The 20808-nt window shown below is 36.7% G+C and overlaps 1 protein-coding gene across 1 annotated transcript in view; it reads right to left on the reverse strand.

The window, feature by feature from the left end:
- GLRB (glycine receptor beta) overlaps nucleotides 1–20808 on the reverse strand; it is an 89313-nt gene that overhangs the window by 21220 nt on the left and 47285 nt on the right. The window contains 4 exon segments of the mRNA NM_174071.2: nucleotides 3251–3403; nucleotides 8344–8484; nucleotides 10465–10547; nucleotides 10656–10885. Coding sequence (NP_776496.1) covers nucleotides 3251–3403; nucleotides 8344–8484; nucleotides 10465–10547; nucleotides 10656–10885 — 607 coding nt within the window.

Here is a 20808-nt window from a genome sequence, read left to right on the forward strand (position 1 = left end):
ATGTATTTTCTAAGGCTGCTTTAGCACTATGATAGAAGATTTGGGGATCTCAACAGAAACCTAAAATGTTTACTCTCTACTCTGTTACGGAAAGAGTTTGCTGACCCCAAGGAAAAATTGACTTTAGCAAAGTCCAGTCTCTCCCTTGCCTACCACTCATGTTCCCTCACTACTGCTGCATTTCTTCCATTGCTAATTTTTTCCTTTCCTACTGATTATTTTCCACCAAAAATAACCATGCGCTGACAGTCTGCCTTAAAAAAAACAAAACCAGAAACCTTCTTGACTCCCATTCCCACCCCTACCATTTACCTATCCTCTTTTACTTTTGGCACCTAACAGTGTCCAACGAGTTGTTCACACTGCCCATCTCCAGGTCCCCCTCCTATGCACTCCTGAAGTCACTCCCACCAGGCTTTCTCCTTCTCCTCACTCCATGGACACTCTTTGTCCTGCACGCCAGCGACTCCCCAGGCTGCTAAAGCCAAGGGCAATCTTTAGCCCTGGCCTTGACCTACGGGCACTGACTGGTCACTCTCCTTCCCTGAAAACACATAATTATCCACTTGGCAGGATTCTAGGAAACCACATCACATGGGTTGTTCCTCATCTTCTCAATCTCAAGGATTTAGCCCTGAGATTCCGCTATCTCCATTCCACTCACCCCTCTAAATACCATCTAAATCCTGAGAAATCTCAAACTCAGATCTCCAATTTTGTTTTCTCCAAGACCTGCTATCTCCACCTAACAGATATCTCAAACTCAGTGCATCCAGAACCTCCCCACATTCTCAAAACTACTCTACCTGAAGCTTTACTCACCTCTGTTAATGGCAATTTCACCTCTTAAGTTTATTCTACTTTCTTAAATCCCACATGCAACACATTTACAAATCTCTCTCTACCACATCCATCATCTAATATTCATAAGTACCTCCACTAACACTCCCTGGTTTACACCAGTGATTATTTCAGGCTTCCTACCCGCTTTCCTTGCTTCTATTTTTGCCGCCTTTGCTGCCTTTCAGCCTATTCTAAACAAAGAGGTAAAGAGAAACAGTTAAAATTTCAATCAGATCATACTCAAAAGCTCTCAGGGCCTTCACATTTCACTCTGAATAAAAGCCAAAGTCACCAGAATTCCTTAAGAAGTGTTCCATAGCCCATCTCTCACCACTGTTAATTTTCTGACCTCATCTACTGATTCCCCCTTCTCTTACTGGATTCCTTAGTGTCCTAGGCAGGCTTCTGCCTCAAGGATGCTCCCCTGATTGCTGACCAGTCACTCCCTTCCTAGAAATCTATACTGGTCCATTCACTCCCCTCCTTCCTGCTCTTCTCAACATCACTTTCTTATTGAGGCAATTCTCCACAAGCAGGCTGCTGCCCTTAACTTTCCATTCTGTGTCTCCATCTTATATATTCTATGTTGTACTTATTTGGTGTCTGTTTCTTCCCAAGAGCGCATAAATTCACTGAGGCTGAGTTGTGCTTTTAAAAATCTATTTTATAAACTATTTATTCACTACTTACTTTACATCCCATCATTTTGCATTGTACCTAGCCCATAGTCAGTGCTCCATAGGTATCTGCTGAATAAACTAGAATGTGTCTAAGTGCTTTGTAAAGTAATATGTAAATGAGGCACATTATGAACTCATGAATGGGCTTAACACTCACTTTTTTCCCCCAAATTTCCAAAAGTCCCTGCAGTACTTTTTCATCCCTGTTGATGTCCAAGAGTATGTTCGTAGAGGCTGGATCTGATGGCTAGTTGTAACAACTGGTAGGCACAGAGCTGGAATTCAGACCTGGTTTGATTCTAGAGATCGATATTTAACCATTAACTTCTTTCCAAATAGTGGGTCTGCTGGGTGCTAAGTGATAGCTCAAGAATTTTATAATCAGAAGTCCTATAAGAGATGAGGGTTTACAGAGAGTTTCCTCCAAAAACAAGCCAGAGATTGGGATGTCTCCAGAGCATCCTTGGAAGGCTGATATTTCAATTTATATCACTTCATGAGAGTAAGATAACTCTAATAAACAGAATATTTAGCAATTTAAGGGAAAAGCATGATATTTTTGACAAGCATAAGACTTTAAATCAAGTTTTGAGGTATTTTAGTCCCAGTACAATATCTACAAAGTTAGTTCTACTTTCCTAAAGGATTAATCTAGCAATTATATTGTCTTCCTTAGAGATACACAATTCTTAGGATGAAATTTCTCACTTTTTTTGCTTATTAAGATATAGATCTGGTCTCTGTGGTTTTTATTAGAGAAAAATCACCAAATTTCTTATCTGGATAAAATTGTCATTTTCATTGGCTCTTTCCTGATTTCCTATTCTTTAATATCTGTATTTAGTTCCTCCAGTAAGTCAGGAGGGAGGCTTGCACAAGGCCTTTTTGATGATAGAAAAAAAATAAAATCCTGAAACTAATCAGGTTGCTGAGAGGTCAGATATTTCACAGACTTACCTATGTAAGTTTCATGTGATGTTCAGAAAACACACACATACATATGAATGACAAATTTCAAAACTCTCCAAGCAATCAAAATGTGTTGTTACGATGCTCTTACTTTAAAGTTTATTCACTTTACCCAGAATAAAGGCTCTCAATTATTTTCCCAACCAAAGACTATTTAAGCCTTAATACAGATATAATTTCCAACTCTGGCTAGTGGTGTTTCTATGTCACAGAGCATTAAAAATAACAAACAGGCTCGATACATATCTATAGGATCACCAGATCCTATTTTCTCTAGCTCTCCTGATGGTACGCACACAATAATTAGTGTTCAGGAAAATGATGCCAAGTCATTTTTAAAACGATAAATGTTATTACACATTCCCTGATGAAAAGTATGAGATGGTATATAAAATGATTTAGAAAGATTTCTACCCAAATAGTCATTCATTTTTAAGCTTGGCACTACTGGGGATTTTAGGCTTCCATTATCCATGAAAATCGCTTATTAATAGTTATTTCATGAGCATCAATTTAGGGTGGATTAACTGCTTAAAATACCCCAAGGACACAAAAAGAGAAAACTTGGCTTAATTATAGAATGCATAAACAGAGAGAAAATCTAGTTCAATGTCAAGAATTGGAGAAAGTCTGAGGAAAAGGTTACAAACCATTCCAAGACTCATTGTTTCTAAATGATTTAGTATGAATTGAAAACTACGCAGTCTCTTCTATAAAGACGCAAGCACGCTCCTGACCCCCAGAGAGAGACACTTTACCCAGGGGCACTCTGGCAGCACTGGCATCAGGGTTGATCCAGAAGGAAAGCCAGGACAGAACCACGATGAGCAGGGTCGGGGCATAGACGCCCATCATGTAGAAGCCCACCTGCCTCCTCAGGGTGAAGATGACTTCCACACACGTGTAGTACCCTGCCAGACACAGAGGCAAACAGGAGTGAGGTTCCTGGCACATCCGACTGCAAAATCACAGTGTGCACGTAAATCAGGAGTCATTGCTGCTTGAGGCAACTTCACAAAGTGAACCCCACCAAAAATGGAGTATTTTTTTCTGTAAATATACATCATTTATGTGATATAAGAGGATGGAATTATGGGACCTGTTTCACCCAACCTTTTGCAACTCCATTATGAGACTGAGAAGCAAACTTCCATGCTGCTCTGTGATACCCAGTCCCAGCTTTTAAGTCTTTGTTCAGAGATTTTTCAGTGACTTAAACTTTTTATCATCCTTGGGTACTCTGAGAGCCCCTGGGAACAGCAAATCGAAGCAGCGCAAGTCTACAAAGAAACACTCCTGGATTATGCATTGTCAACATAATTTTCAGCCTTGTGAACCACTTCTTATCTGGGAGGACTGGCCCACTACAGTAGCTCATATGCATATTTACACTTTAACCCTGAAGATAGTGTAAGAGGTAAACATTAGCAAGGATAAGAAATGAATGTCCCCAGTCCATGAAGGTAAAAGGTTACAGATGGCAGACATCTGACATCTCTCCAAGCCTCCCCTGGCTCCACTCCAGGACCTTGAATGTTCCCTAATCGAGGGAAAGGATTTCACTTTCACAGACATAGACAAAAGCAGTCACCACTTTACAACATCATTCTAGAGCTACCATGATATCAACTAGTCTCCCAAATTAATCACAAATTATGGGCCGCCTCATAATAGCCTTTGCTGACTGGAGAAAGAAAATAAGTGACACAAATATTCTCGCGGCATTGGCATAGAAGAGACATTTCCAGATGTCTGAGATGCTTTATTTTAATGCTTACTTTAGATAAAAATGTCATTTCCCATTCAACAAAAGGAAGGTTATGTATGAATTTCAAAAAGTTAAAATATTTTCAGCTGTGCTCAGCTTAAACTGTACAAAATTATTTTCAAATGTCAAAACAAATGAATGAACAGTGAATAAATAAAATAATTATGGGGCAAAAGGCAATATTACTTTTTACTATGCTAACATGTGTATAACTCTGGCGGATTCATGTTGATATATGGAAAAACCAATACAATATTGTAAAGTTAAAAAATAAAATTAAATTAAAAAAATAAAATAAAAATAAAAACTTGCATTTATCTCTTTTTGCTAGTTGGGAAGAAGACATATACTTCAGATGCTAGAATAGTTGTCACGTCATTTTTATTCGTTAGTAGTATCCAGAGTAGTAATTGCACACAATGCACATGTTAAAAACTGTTGAATAAAAGAATGGCTATTCTTATCCTTTTATCAAATAACCTAGATTAGAAATCTATCCTTTTCCTAATGTGAATTATAATGATCGATACCTCAGAGAGATTAGAAAGATATTAGGGCTAATACATAACAAATATAAAGAGCTGATATGAACTGAAGTAAATTCTAATTATGCCAAATGTTTCCATATTATATCAAAAAAAGCAATGCACAGGGTTTGTCTTTTTTAAATTTTAATTTCACTGAAAGTGAAAGTGTTAGCTGCTCAGTTGTGTTCGACTCTTTGCAACCCCATGGACTGTGGCCTGCCAAGCTCCTCTGTCCATGCAATCATCCAGGCAAAAATACTGGAGTGGGTTGCCATTCCCTTTAATTTTCATTAAACTAAGAAATTTGTGAAAATCGTGCACAGGTTCTAAGAAGACATGAAGGGCAAACCGATGGAAACTTCCTCTCCTTATTCAATGCCCATCTCTTATTTCAACTTCCTTCCTGGACAAATAAGAACAAAAGCTTCCAACTAACAATCATGCGCAAAACTTCCAAAATGTCATCTTTTACAAGTCTATTTGCTGTGATCAAGAAGGCCCACAGTGTTTCCTACAAGTGGTTCTGAAGTACCTTGCTTTGTAAGAGCACCACTTGCTCAAGGTAACTAATTCCACTCCCATCTAGTGCCTATGAAGTAGGGAAGGACACATATGTGTTTACTATGTATCTTTAGGAGCCTAGGTTGTCACAAAGATCGTAATAATTTTCTATAAGGTTGCTTACTTTCAAATGCATTTTGTATCCTATCCCCTCACATATAGATGACAGCCTAGAAACTTAAGTCCTTCATCTGAAGGCACCCCGCTGGGGAACTTCCCAGGACTTGGATGCATGTGGCAGAGAAATACATGCTTGGATATAACAGTGATTTGCTCCATAAGCTTTTATCAGAAACATTTCTTGATCTTTTTTGATCTTTTCGTGGTACTGTTAAATTTATGAGAGGCAGGTGGGCAGCTAATTGATATAAATGTTCATTGGCGAATTCAATTTACTATTTCCTATGAGGCTTTACTTGATTATTATTCACTTGGGCTTCCAATGTAAGTATAGAAATTGAATTTGGAATTATACTTTCATACTCATATTTTTCTCCACCTCTGTAATTTCTATAATTACAAAAACAGTAATTTTTAATAAAGTTAAAGCCAAATCATGATTTTTGGATAATTTTATACAAATTAAACAAAGTATTGGCCATCCTTTTGTACATGCTGCCCTCTGTCTTATCCACTATTCTACACTGTTAAGCATTCCATATATTTTGAATGTTCTATTTTTCTACATATATTTCTAAGTATTATCCAAACACTAAAATGTTTCTTATATACATACAATTATTCATATAAATGTTGATAAAGCATGTTTACTGAAATATATTTTCAATTATTACTCTCTTAGCCATGAGTTTTTGTTATTTTCTGTAAATAATGATATATAATTGACTCATTTATGATAAACCAAAAATACCATACACAAAAATCTAGGAAAGATTTACTAATCATAAATCTTGAGTATCTCCCCGAATACTCTCCACCACAGCACACCCTAGTTCCTTCTTTGAACTAAAAGGGATTATATTTCATTTATTTGCCTGCCATTGGATCTATAAAAAAGCAGGGATCTATCCTTTATTTACTGCTGAATCCCCAAATGAAAACTTTTAAATTCAGAGCTTAAAGGTGAAAAAATGAATAACACCAGAGTTTTCAACTTTGTTTTTACATAATTTTATACTACATAAAATTAGATATAAAATTACTAATTTTATTTTCATCTCTAGATGAAGTTTAAAACTTCAATAAAAGATATTTCAAGCTTCTCAAGACAATTTAGAGATTATTCATTTTAGAATGTGAAGCATATAATCTGGATGTGGGTAACTATTTTACAAGTAAAATAACACTCACTGAACTCATAACATTCCTGTGAGGACTAAATTATGGAATTCCTACAAAGCACTTAAAACAATGCCTTACAGCAAGAACTCAAAAAGCCATCTACTAAATGTGTTTCTATACAACAATCCTCCCAAAAATACCTCTATTGGCTTTCAAGTTCATTTTTTCGTTTGATTTGTAAAAATCCCTAAAAACTGTAGTCAGGCTCTATAATTTGAGTGAGGAGCAGAGAGAGGAGAAGGAACACTGTGCCCAGGTCACAGCTGACACGGATTTGTCCTTGACATTCAGTAAGACATTCACCGAGTGTTTTAGTTATTTTTTGTGTTCAATACAGGAGCTGGCTCAGAATGAGCAAAAAGATCATGTCCATATCCAACAATCACTGAAATCTATGATTTCCTCACTGAGTACACTGATGGTAAAATTTTTAAGAGTGCTCCTTTTTTCCATTAAAAAAAAACTGGCAATTCTTTCAGTAGTGTATTTGCTTATTTTGTTTCTTGTCCTAAAATACTATCAACTCTACAAGAGAAGGGACTCTTTATATATAAGTGTTATATAATCTGTTAATTTATTTGAAGGTCAGTGATAATGGATGCTTAAACTAACTTTATTTCCGAGCTGGCCTGTGTCATGTTTATTACAATGATGCAAATATGCAATTGTTCACGCTTCTATTCTAGTGTCAGATAGGAATGTTTTAAGTCATATCTTGTCCTTCCTTAATGATGTCACAATGGCAGAATTTTAGTGCAAACATTTGATCTCTATAAATTTTCCACAATCACACTATATATTTTTATTTTTGCAAAGTCAACATAAATGTTGCAAAAACTTAAACTTTAATTTCATCTATTCATAAATATCTTTGATTTACTTCCTGATATAGACTTAGAACTGTATGGCAATTTACAAGTTAGACAGATTATTGATATGAATGTAATGATCAAAATCAATCATCGTTTTATTTACATTGCTAAGGGCAATAGCACTATATTTAATATCTAAAGTCCTCAATAACCTATAACTACCATAGGAGACACAAAGGTTTGAATACTAATCATATTATGAAAGTATTGATCAGCGAGTACTGCATTTTCACTTCTGTAAAGCTTGATGTAATTTAATGAATGAGATTAATTTGTTGAGATTTCATAATCGGCTGTTCCATAACCTAGGCCAAGAATATTATGTAGTGAATATTTACCAATGCCCAATTACTTCATGTGCTAATTATTTCCTGCAGACTATAAAGATGAATGCTTTTGAGAATCAAGAATATGCAGTCAAAAAATAACATCAAAAAACTGCCCTAATGACAGCAGATGACTATAAATGGGTTACATGTTCACACCCATAATGTCTGGCCCTTCCCAAAGCAGAATTTCTTGGCAACATCTAAGAATATCACTGCCTGGAGAATAAAATATAAAATAAAATAATAAAAATTGAAAACTCTTTTATTTGTAATTACATAAAGAAAAGCAAAACTATCTACTGAGTAAAAGAAATGTTTAACTTTAAGTGAATGTAATTTTATGAAAGATTTAAATATATCAGTATGAACCATCTATAAATTTTGAACTTATTTTTTAACTAGTTTTCTCTATTCTGTCCTTAGCATATACAGTATTGAAATAAATCTTTGGAATAGGACTTCATTTTGTTTAATTTAAAGGACATTACTTACCAGTGCCTTTATAGTATTTTGTGCAGTTACCATATTCAATATCTTCTTTTTTAATATCAAATTGAGGCAAGGCAATTTTTTCTAACTGGACAGGATCCCCCGACTGCCAGATAAATCTTAAGTCATCAGTTGTGTAACCAACTATAAACAAAAATAAACAAAATACTAGCTTGGGATATAACATTAACACTTTTTCAATATTGAAACATCCAAATATTAAACATAGAAATGGTAAAACAATAGGCCATTCTTACATGAAACTTCCGTTAGAAATGTAAAGAGGTAAAAATCTATGGCCACTAATGCAAGTATTCATACAAAAGTTACAGATAATTGGCTTAAAGAAAGGACAAGCTAAAGTAATCAGCATATGGCAAGTAAAATCCCAGGGTGTCAAAAATGGTAGTACATTTGTCTTTGTCAGAATTCTGAACTGTCATCAACAAAATAGTAGGAAATAAGTGATACTAGCTTCCTGAATGTAAACATTTACAAATTATGCCCATAAGCTACCTGGAAGTTTTCAGAAAAACTTAAGCACCAAAACAAATTTTCTGGAAGAATTAACTACCAACTTCCCTAAAGGAGTTGCATGGCCTCAGAAAAACAATAAAACAGCTCCTCAAAGGGACATCTCTCCATCAGTAGTGCCTCCGGGAGCCCACTCTGTGGGCTTAGGTAACCTGGCTATAATTCAAGGGCCCATGGGCTTATGGTATGTAACAGCCTACCATTCAACTCTTTCATGCCTGTATTTTTAAAAGCCATACTTTAGTGTATACAATAACAGAAGTGAATATATATACACATTTGAAATTTATACAAATATATATTGATACACAGACACACATCTACAACACATACACAAGGTACATACATACACTTACATCTGCAAAATCTCAAATTATAGTCAGAAAGCAATAAATATTGCTCAAATTTAGGATCCAGCTTCAGTAAATTAAAAATAAATAGCAATAACAACAAATAACCACTAAGTAACTTTAAAGTGTATCATCAAGTGCATACAATACATTTTATAAAGTTATTCTCTGTAGAAATAGGACACAGAATATGGGTATTCAGGCTGAAGACTCCTTACATTAGTGTTAGTTTTTCAAGTTTTATTACCTACTTTTATTTTCACCTGACAAGCTTCATAGCAATTTACCATATTTTAGAGCTAATCCTTTTGGTGAAGACATAATATATCTTTCAGAAACTGAAAAATACATGATCACAGAAGCAAAGAAAATCCAAAATCCAATTTTGTAAACAATCTTTTTATAGAGCCATAGAAAGTGAATGCTTGGTAACATTTAGTTAATTTTTTTTTCAGGGTTTTCCAAATTTTCTGCTGTGATAAATATAGTTTTAACATTATTTTAACATTAGAAAAGTTATTAGGACAGACATCATTTTCTCCTTTACCTTGTCTATATTACTAATTCAGATGAAGATGGCAATTGGAATAAGTTAGAATTGTACAACTACACCTAAATAACTCAACTGAAATTAAAAAAAAAACTAATAAAATGCCAAAACAAAATATCAAAAAGATTATCTTAGTACAAATTATATAGTAAAACATAATTCTAATAAAATATAAAATATTAAAAATATAAAATTTATAATTTCCCTACATAAATTATTCTAATGCCTGAAGTGATCTGAAAGTCACTCAGTCATGTACGACTCTTTGGGACTCCATGGACTATAGCCTGGCAGGCTCCTCTGTCCATGGAATTCTCCAGGCAAAGAAAACAGGAGTGAGTAGCAGTTCCCTTCTCCAGGGTATCTTCCAAACCCAGAGATCAAACCCAGGTCTCCCATATTGTAGGTGGATTCTTTACCTTCTGAGCTACCATTCTAATGCCTGAAATGAAGTGAAGTGAAAGTCTCTCAGTCTGTTCCGACTCTTTGCGACCCCCTGGACTATACAGTCCGTGGAATTCTCCAGGCCACAATACTGGAGTGGGTAGTCTTTCCCTTCTCCAATTCTAATGCCTATTTACAGTCAAAAGCATTAGCTTCAGCATTGTTATCTACGATATTAGTAGCATGTAATGTCTCGAAATTTTAAGCATTTTATTCCTATAGTCACTTAGGGTCTCATTTACATACAGCTCTCAAGTTGCATCTTGCAACGCTGTGTATCCATGGGAAACAAGGTCAAGTCCAAAGGGCAGGAAAGAGTAATAGATAACCTGAAAGCAGAAGCAGAGGTCTTAGAACTCGTTTAACACATGCCTCGGTGACACACTGATTTTTAAAGAAAACTATAAATCCACAAATATAAGCCATAAAAAGAGTACCTCATACTGACAAGGACATCTCCATCTCGAAAAATGAAGAGAAGGATGTTTTCCTGGGTGACATCATGAAAATTGGCACTTTTTTCATTTGCAAAAAATAAATCAGGTTTCCACAGACATTTGTACATTGTGGGGTCCACGGTCAGGGCGTCCGAGCCCCGGAAATCACTAGGGAGCTTCAACCTGGGATCGTTCCATTTTTGCCTCAGGAAGATGTTGACTCTATAATCCTGGAAAAAATTATGCGTGCATGTGTGTGTTTACTGCTATTTTTAAGAACACGCTCAGCACCAGAATAAAAAGGGTTCAAAGATTAGCAGCCCAAACATGCTTGCTCGTCTGACATCAAGTAGGGTCACAATAGCTCGGGTATCTTTTGTGTCTTTCTAATGACTCTACAGACATCCTCTCAGCACTTGCAAGTTCAAGTGTCATCACAGTACTTTACCGATAATTGCTTTACTCTAACACAAATTGTACCAGGGGGTTAGTTGGTATTGCCATAAAAGCATACGGACTGCTATATATTACCATTTTTCTTCCCCCCAAAGTAGGATAAATTTTAGTTAAAAATAAATAAAAAGCCAAGAGAAAATATTTCACTTGTCTTTTACTCAACAGCAAATTACAAAAATAATTTATATGTATATAAAACTACAAGGGGGGTGGTGGAGGCATGAAGTAGAAGTTTGGGATTGGCATACACAAACTATTATATATAGGATGAATAAACAATAAGCACCTACTGGACAGCACATGGGGAACTATATTCAATATCTAGTGATAAACCATAATGGAAAAGAATATGAAAAAAGAATATGCATATGTATAACTGAATCACTTGGCTGTACAGCAGAAATTAACAGTACAAATCAACTGTATTTCAATAAAAGTAAAATAAATTAAAAAAAAACCATATATAACACTGGATTGTATATATATTTGAGAAAGAAAAGAAAAATTATCCTCGATAACTCATATAAGTAAATGATTAGAGAGATATTCAAATAAGATTTGGATTATGCAAAAGAGTAGAAAGTATGTACAAAAGTATGTACAAAATTTGTACATGTGATGCTATATTCAACAATAGCAGAAAAAGGTTTGGAAATCCACTAAATAGCTGCTTACCTCAGTTTTCTACCTCTGTCCAAAGTTTTAATTTTACAACTTTGTAAAAGCTGAATTATATCAAGACACAGAGATTCTAAGAATATATGACCCTAGAAACATATTTAACACCGTAATACATTTATTTGCCAGGGAAATGGCATTCTGACCCACATTGGCTTGTTAGTATATAAAGTCAAACTTAGCATTGTGGCATCATGCTCAGGTCTTTTGATTTTAATTTTAGATGCTGAACTGAGAATATGCACAAAAATGTCCAAGGTGTAAACCACTTTGGGCTTAAGCATCCTTATTTCAAGTATTCTAAATTCACAAAATATTATCTATCCATAGCCTTTTGATATGATCAAAATGAAACAGATCATCAACTTCAAATCAAAATGTAAATATTTAAATAGGAAGAGATAATATCTTATCTTTTATTAAATAATAAGATTTAATATTATTATTCAGATCAGATCAGATCAGTTGCTCAGTCGTGTCCGACTCTTTGCGACCCCATGACTCACAGCACGCCAGGCCTCCCTGTCCATCACCAACTCCCAGAGTTCACTGAGACTCACGTCCATCGAGTCAGTGATGCCATCCAGCCATCTCATCCTCTGTCGTCCCCTTCTCCTCCTGCCCCCAATCCCTCCCAGCATCAGAGTCTTTTCCAATGAATCAACTCTTCGCATGAGGTGGCCAAAGTACTGGAGTTTCAGCTTTAGCATTATTCCTTCCAAAGAAATCCCAGGGCTGATCTCTTTCAGAATGGACTGGTTGGGTCTCCTATTATTATTAGAAGTGAGAAAAAGCTCCACCCATCAACAGAAAATTGGATTAAAGATTTACTGAGCATGGCCATGCCCATCAGAATAAGATCTAGTTTCCCCCTCAGTCAGTCTCACGCATCAGGAAGCTTCCATAAGCCTCTTATCCTTCTCCATCAGAGGGCAGACAGACTGAAACCAAAATCTCAGAAAACTAACTAATCTAATCACATGGACCACAGCCTTGACTAACTCAATGAAACTATGAGCCATGCCGTGTAGGGCCACCCAAGACAGACGGGTCATGGTGGAGAGTTCTGACAAAATGTGGTCCACCAGAGAAGGGAATGGTAAACCACTTCAGCATTCCTGCCTTGAGAACCCCATGAACAGTATGAAAAGGCAAAAAGATAGGACATTGAAAGATGAACTCCCCAGGTCTGTAAGTGCCCAATATGCTACTAGAGATCAGTGGAGAAATAACTCCAGAAAGAATGAAGGGATGGACCAAAGCAAAAACAACACCCAGTCGTGGATGTGACTGGTGATGGAAGCAAGGTCTGATGCTGTAAAGAGCAATATTGCATAGGAACCTGGAAAATTAGGTCCATGAATCAAGACAAATTGGAAGTGGTCCAAAAGGAGATGGTAAGAGTGAACATCGACATTTTAGGAATCAGCAAACTAAAATGGACTGGAATGGAAGAGAAAGAGCAAGACCATCCCCAAGAAAAAGAAATGCAAAAAAGCAAAATGGCTGTCTGAGGAGGCCTTACAAAATACCTTTGAAAAGAAGAGAAGCAAAAAGCAAAGGAGCAAAGGAAAGATATACCCATTTGATGCAGAGTTTCAAAGAAAAGCAAGGAGAGGTAAGAAAGCCTTCCACAGTGATCAACGAAAAGAAATAGAGGAAGACAATAGAATGGGAAAGACTAGAGATCTCTTCAAGAAAATTAGAGATACCAAGGGAACATTTCATGCAAAGATGGGCTCAATAAAGGACAGAAATGGTATGGCCCTAACAGAAGCAGAAAATATTAAGAAAAGGTGGAAAGAATACACAGAAGAACTATACAAAAAAGATCTTCAGACCCAGATAATCATGATGGTGTGATCACTCACCTAGAGCCAGTCATCCTGGAATGCGAGGTCAAGTGGGCCTTAGGAAGTATCACTATGAACAAAGCTAGTGGAGGTGATGGAATTCCAGTTGAACTATTTCAAATCCTAAAAGATGATGCTGTGAAAGTGTTGTACTCAATATGCCAGCAAATTTGGAAAACTCAGCAGTGGTCACAGGACTGGAAAAGGTCAGTTTTCATTCCAATCCCAAAGAAAGGCAATGCCAAAGAATGTTCAAACTACCACACAATTGCACTCATCTCACACGCTAGTAAAGTAAGCTCAAAATTCTCCAAGCCAGGCTTCAACAGCACATGAACTGTGAACTTCCAGATGTTCAAGCTAGATTTAGAAAAGGCAGAAGAACCAGAGATCAAATTGCCAACATCCGCAGGATCATCAAAAAAACAAGACAGTTCCAGAAAAACATCTATTTCTTCTTTATTGACTACGTGAAAGCCTTTGACTATGTGGATCACAACAAACTGGAAAATTCTTCAAGAGATGGGGCTACGAGACCACCTGACCTGCCTCCTGAGAAATCTGTATGCAGGTCAAGAAGCAACAGTTAGAACTGGACATGGAACAATAGACTGTTTCCAAATTAGCAAAGGAGGACCTCAAGGCTGTATATTGTCACCCTGGTTATTTAACTTATATGCAGAGTACATCATGAGAAATGCTGGACTGGATGAAGCACAAGCTGGAATCAAGACTGCCAGGAGAAGTATCAAAAATCTCAGATATACAGATGACACCATCCCATAAGGATGGCAGAAAGGGTAGAGGAAATAAATAGTCTCTTGATGAAAGTGAAAGAGGAGAGTGAGAAAGTTGGCTTACAGCTCAACATTCAGAAAACGAAAATCAGGGCATCTGTCCCATCACTTCATAGCAAATAGACGGGGAAATAGTTGAAACAGTGACAGACTTTAGTTTTCTTTTGGCTCCAAAATCACTGCAGATGATGACTGCAGCCATAAAATTAAAAGACACTTGCTCCTTGGAAGGAAACTTATGACCAACCTAGACAGCATATTAAAACTCAGAGACATCACTTTGCCAACAAAGGTCCAACTAGTCAAAGCTATAGTTTTTCCAGTAGTCATGTATGGATGTGAGTGTTGGACTATAAAGAAAGCTGCTCCTGCTGCTGCTGCTGCTAAGTCACTTCAGTCGTGTCCGACTCTGTGAGACCCATAGACAGCAGCCCACCAGGCTCCCCCATCCCTGGGATTCTCCAGGCAAGAACACTGGAGCGGGTTGCCATTTCTTTCTCCAATGCATGAAAGTGAAAAGTGAAAGTGAAGTCGCTCAGTCATGTCCGACTCTTCGCAACCCCATGGACCACAGCCTACCAGGCTCCTCTGTCCATGGGATTTTCCAGGCAAGAGTCCTGGAGTGGGGTGCCATTGCCTTCTCCTAAAGAAAGCTGAGCACAGAAGAACTGATGCTTTTGAACTCTGTTCTTGGAGAAGACTATTTGAGAATCCCTTGTACAGCAAGGAGATCCAACCAGTGCATCCTAAATGAAATCAGTCCCAAATATTCATTGGAAGGACTGATGCTGAAACTGAAACTCCAATACTTTGGCCACCTGATGTGAAGAAGTGACTCATCTAAAAAGACCCTGATGCTGGGAAAGATTGAAGGCAGGAGAAGGGGAAAACAGAGGATGAGTTGGTTGGATGGCATCATCAACTCAATGGACATGAGTTTGAGTAAGCTCCGGGAGTTGGTGATGGACAGGGAAGCCTGGCCTGCTGACTGAGCAACTGAACTGCACTGAATGATCCGTCATAATGATTGGTATTCCAAAAGTATATACACTAAAAGCCATTTTATTACCTCCTCTAACTGCTGTGGAGGGTTTCCTTGGTGGCTCAGAGAGTAAAGAATCTGCCTGCCAATGCAGGAGACATGGGTTGGACTCATGAGTCAGGAAGATCCCCTGGAGAAGGAAATGGCAACCTACTCCAGTATTCTTGCCTGGGAAATCTCATGGACTGGAATTTCCCATGGAAAATCCCAGAGGAGCCTGGCATGCTATAGTCCATGGGGTCACAAAAGAGTCAGACACAACTTAGCCACTTAAACAACATTACTATTGTGTCTTATCAAATCATCAAAAACTGCATCTTTAATCCTCAGTATCTCAAACATGCATTCGTGGTATTATGACAAAATACCATGTCCTAAACTTATATTTAAGAGTCAGATAACAGTGCCGATGTATCTTGTATAAGCCTGTTATTAAAGCCATGTTATCTTATTTCGGTCAGTGATCATGACATGAAAATTTTGAAGATGAATTTTTAAATTTTTCACTTGTTTAATCCATATAAAACTATAATATCATTATACAGGTATTTACTGTGTGCTAGGCATATTTGATCTAAGTGCTTTACAAAAGATCCTTGTATATGCTTCCTATTACTGGGAAATACAATGTAAGCCTATCGTCATGTTTTCCTTTTTGTCTGGCATTCAGGGAACTAAAAGCTAAGCCCTAGAGCCCAGCAGTCCCCAACCTTTTTGGCATCAGGAACTGGTTTCCTAGAAGAGAATTTTTCCATGAATGTGGTGGGGAGCGGGGTGGTTCAGGCGTAAGGTGAGCAATGGGGAGCGGCAGATAAAGCTTCACTCGACCCCCACCAGCTGCTCACCTTCTGCTTTGTGGCCCATTTTCTAACAAGTACTGGTACCGGTTCCTAGCCTGGGGATTTGGGGATCCCTGTTATAGCCAATTGAATTAATGCATAGCTCACTTCCTGATATGAGTATCATTGTATGGCTCCTGAACATTTAGTACTATTTCAATTACTTCATCGTATTTTTATTATTATTAGATACCATAAATCACCTCTAGAAACAGGGCTGGATAAAAATGAGTAACTGTTGAGACTTTGCCACATACTGAGAAGAGTCTTTCGGCATTATTTAGGCATGGCTCCCAGGCAACTTTGCCAGTGTAGCTGCTAAAATCAGGATGCTGGTTCCCTCTTTAATGAGTTACATGAATCACTGACATGTCCTCACAAAACATAGTTGTTTCAACCTTTTAAAAATTGTGCTTTGTTCTCAAAAAGCGAAACACAGAAGTACCATATGATCCCGCAATTCCACTCTTAGGCACATGCCCCTAAAAATTAAAAGAAGAGACTACAACTGATATCTGTACACCCTTTTTCTTAGCAGTGTCATTTACAATACTGAAAAGGTGAAACAATGCACGTGTCATCAACAGATGAATGGACACACCAAGTGTTGCATATACATTTACATCATGGATTATTACTCTGCCATAAAAAGGAAAGAAATTGGGGTACATGTTACAACATGAATGAACCTTGAAAACACGACCCCCTAAAAATCAGGACTAAGGAAGAATTTGCCCAGTATTACTACTTAGAGCAGGGATACAGGGGCAAAGCAAACCCTGGGGAAGAAAAGCATTTAAAGGGCTGGCTAGAAGTCTGAGAAAAGGTAGAAAACCCTGGGCATTAGATTTCACCAAACTAGAGTCAAAAGCTTTAAGATGGTCAACAGAGCAAACACCATCAAAGGTCAAATACAATCAAACTGAATACTTTCAGCAAATGAGGAAGCCATTGACAATTTCAGCAAAAACCCTCATGGAAGGACAGAGAGCCTGGCGGGCTACAGTCTATGGAATTGCAAAGAGTCAGACACGACTGAGTGACTAAACACAGCACAGCAGAGTGGCATACAACAAAAGCAAGATGACAGAGGGTTAAGAGGTGCATGAAGGCTCCTATCTATAAGATGGAGATAAAATAACACACCCACAACACAGGGTTTTTATAAGGAATAAATGAGAAAACATACGTAAAGTACATGAACTTCACCTGACTGTATTATGTGCTAAGCAAGCATTTTGTTTTATTGGGACATACTCATTATGTTGCTATTCTTTTATAATGTTGGTAATAGTGGTTAATAGACTTTTTGCTTCAAAAAAAAAATCCTGCCTATACTGTAATTCATTGGGTTTGCTCCGTACTGTGCCAACTGACCTACAATTGTACTAAATAGTAACCCCTTTCTAAGGTCACAAATCTTGAAACTGTGCCTTCAGCATCTACTGAAATTCTTGCTTCTAGCTGCACTGGGATAAGCTCAAAACACTATTAGTTTGGGCTCTCTACTATAATCTTGTATCAAATTTTATTTCTTAATAGAACTCCAGAGTTGTTTTAGAATGAGCATCACTGAAAAACTGGAAATCAGTTACTTCATTGTATTATTCTTGGTCATTACAATTTATTATCTCATTATGAAAGTCCTTCCAAGATGCTTTTCCATTAGCTATGTAGCTACATATTATTATAGTGAATACAAGTTGTTGCAAGTTTATATAAGGAGTGTTTAAAGTTTTTACAATTTAAATTAATAGCTTTGGCTCCACATTCATTAGAAGATAAAAGCTTATTAGTTAGTATGCTTTGGTTCATTTTTTTATGAGCATTTCTAAATAATTGCTAGTTACTGGCATTTCAAATGCTCTACATTAAGATAACTAATTTGGAAACCTATTTATTTTCATTTTCAATTACTCAATCACTATAATTACAACTCGATCATATTATTTTGCAATGAAGAAATTCCCATCAGAAACAGACTTCTTTTATCACTGGAAAATTACTTAATTGTTTTGAAAGAACTTGGTGACAAAAACTATCATTGTTCATCACAAATAGCACACAAACAGTCATGATCTGGAACATGGATGTTCTCCAAGATTTTCAGTACCAATTAACACCCAAATTAAGCTACTTCTCAAGGCAATAAAAATTTCACAAGAAGACATTAAAAGTAGTTTGTTTCATTAATGATATTTTAGTTTTAAGAACTGTTTTATATCTTGTGTTATCGTTAGGATAGCTAGCACGGTTACTTGTAATTTTTACCTAACACTTATATATGCAATTTTTACTCTTTTATTTTCTTTATGATAAAAAATGGCATTCATGGAAACAAAGAAGATCAAATCTCATGGTATCCAGCAGGATTACATTTAAAATTCTGGCAACAGAGCTTGTTTTTCAACCAAGCCTGGTTTGAAAAGGATTTAAATTTAATCCTTAGTGAGGTTAGACGTTTCATGCAAGAACTACAAGCTAACCAAACGTCAGTAAAAATTCTTAGGTTACACTTTATTTTTCTCAATATGACATTTTAAAAGTTTTATTAAATACTGTTCTGTAACAGCATATGACTATCTAAATTTTTCTAGATCTATGCCAATATTCTATTTTGATTGGGGGTGCCTGCTATGTGGTGCAATGCAGCCACCCTAACTATAACCTCCGTAAGTCTTGCAATCTGCCAGATCAGATACACAGAAAATTCTCAATATATTTCTGTTAAATACAGTAGTGAAGAAGTAATTTTCATGACATTTTGACAGATTAGGAGATTGGTCCAGCATTATTTACACCACTTATGTAATGGTGCAAATTTTCTATATCAGTTGATAGTGACAAATTACAAGAAGGGAAAATAAAACTGGGGTGTTTCTCATCCTTCCTGATTGTCTAAGACAGGTGACTTTTGCACAACACTGGGTTAGTAGTGCTTACCCTCCATGCAGCCAAAAATCCACATGTAACTTTATTGTTAGCCCTCTGTATCCATGGATTAAGCCAACCAACGAACCATAGCTCATACAGTACTATAGTACACAGATAGTATTATGGTGAAAATGGTAGAAGCAGACCCACGCAGTTCAAACTCGTGTTGTTCAAGAGCCAACTGTATAATGCTATGACTTATGATGTCGAATCACCAAAGCTTCTGAACAAAACAGCTAGAAGAAATAGATTAAAAAGGATTTACCTTCATTTTGAGGTAAATCCACTAAAAAGTAACTGACAAGGAAAAGAGACAGGTATACAGTATATATTAACTAATAAAAGCATAGCTTCTCTTTCTGGTTATGTCCTTTTGATGAATAACTTGAGTGAGTGAGACTTTTAGTAATTAATCACTGCACAAAAAATGACTGGCTATTTTTGCATTTCCATATATGGAAACAGTAATGTACATAATCAGATAGCCCTCTAGCAGCATTTGGGAGAAAGTCATATGTAATCAGATAATTCTCCAAGAGAATTTGGGAGAAAAAAATTATTAACTAGTGTCCACCAGCATGTGTATCAGTTCCTGAATGCTGCTAAAACTATTGCCAACAGTCAGTGGCTTAAAGCAAGACTGATCTTGACCTTCTAGGTCTGGAGTTCAGAACATCAGAATCAGAGTCACTGAGCTGAGGTCCAGGCTGGTTCCCTCTGGAGGTCTGAGCAGCCAGTCTGATCCCTTGCTTTGCCCAGCATGGCCGGGTTGTCTGCATCCCTTCACCTGCATCCTCTTCATGTCACTTCTACTGCATTGGTTACATCACATCTCCTGTTACTGACTCTACCCTCCTGTCTCCTCTCCTAAGGACTCTGGTGATTACACTGGGCCCACTTGATGATCAGGATAATCTGCATTGCAAGACTTTTAATTTAATCACAGATGCAAAGTCTCTTCCACTGTGTAAAATAACATATTCACGGGTCCAAAGATTAGGATAAGTTCCTCTTTAGGGGACAACTATCTAGCCCAGCACAAGGCACAAACCCTGAAGATGAATAGCAAGGGAAGAAATTAAATATTTTAAGATTTGAGTATCTAAGATGCAAAGTAGACAAAAAAAAAATGGGGCAAGCATGTCAATATTATCCTATAATAAATGAAACAATGTTGGAAAGTTAATAACAAAAGCAATAAAATGTATAGAATAGTAAACTAAGAAAGTTTTAAGAAAAGAAATTTAGATTTACATGGAGAAGAAAATATATAAAATAAAATTTTTTTAAAACAACAAAGATAAGTAATTTCCAAGAACCAGAATTAAGCTCTTTTAGCTGATCCCAAATATGAGTTTTTTTCTTGACAGGTACAACTGTGTTGCCCAAACAGAGCTGAAGCCTACTATTAAAACACATAAAAAACTCATGCAGCAGAAAGGCATAGAAAGTTTGGCAGGATCACAGATTGTAGTGTAACAATAATTCGATATAATTACAAAGCATGTCTACACTGAAGAAAATGGATTGTATAAACAGGCTTTATTTCCATGA

This window comes from Bos taurus, chromosome 17, assembly GCF_002263795.3.
Source record: "Bos taurus isolate L1 Dominette 01449 registration number 42190680 breed Hereford chromosome 17, ARS-UCD2.0, whole genome shotgun sequence".
In the NCBI taxonomy this organism is placed as follows: domain Eukaryota; kingdom Metazoa; phylum Chordata; class Mammalia; order Artiodactyla; family Bovidae; genus Bos; species Bos taurus.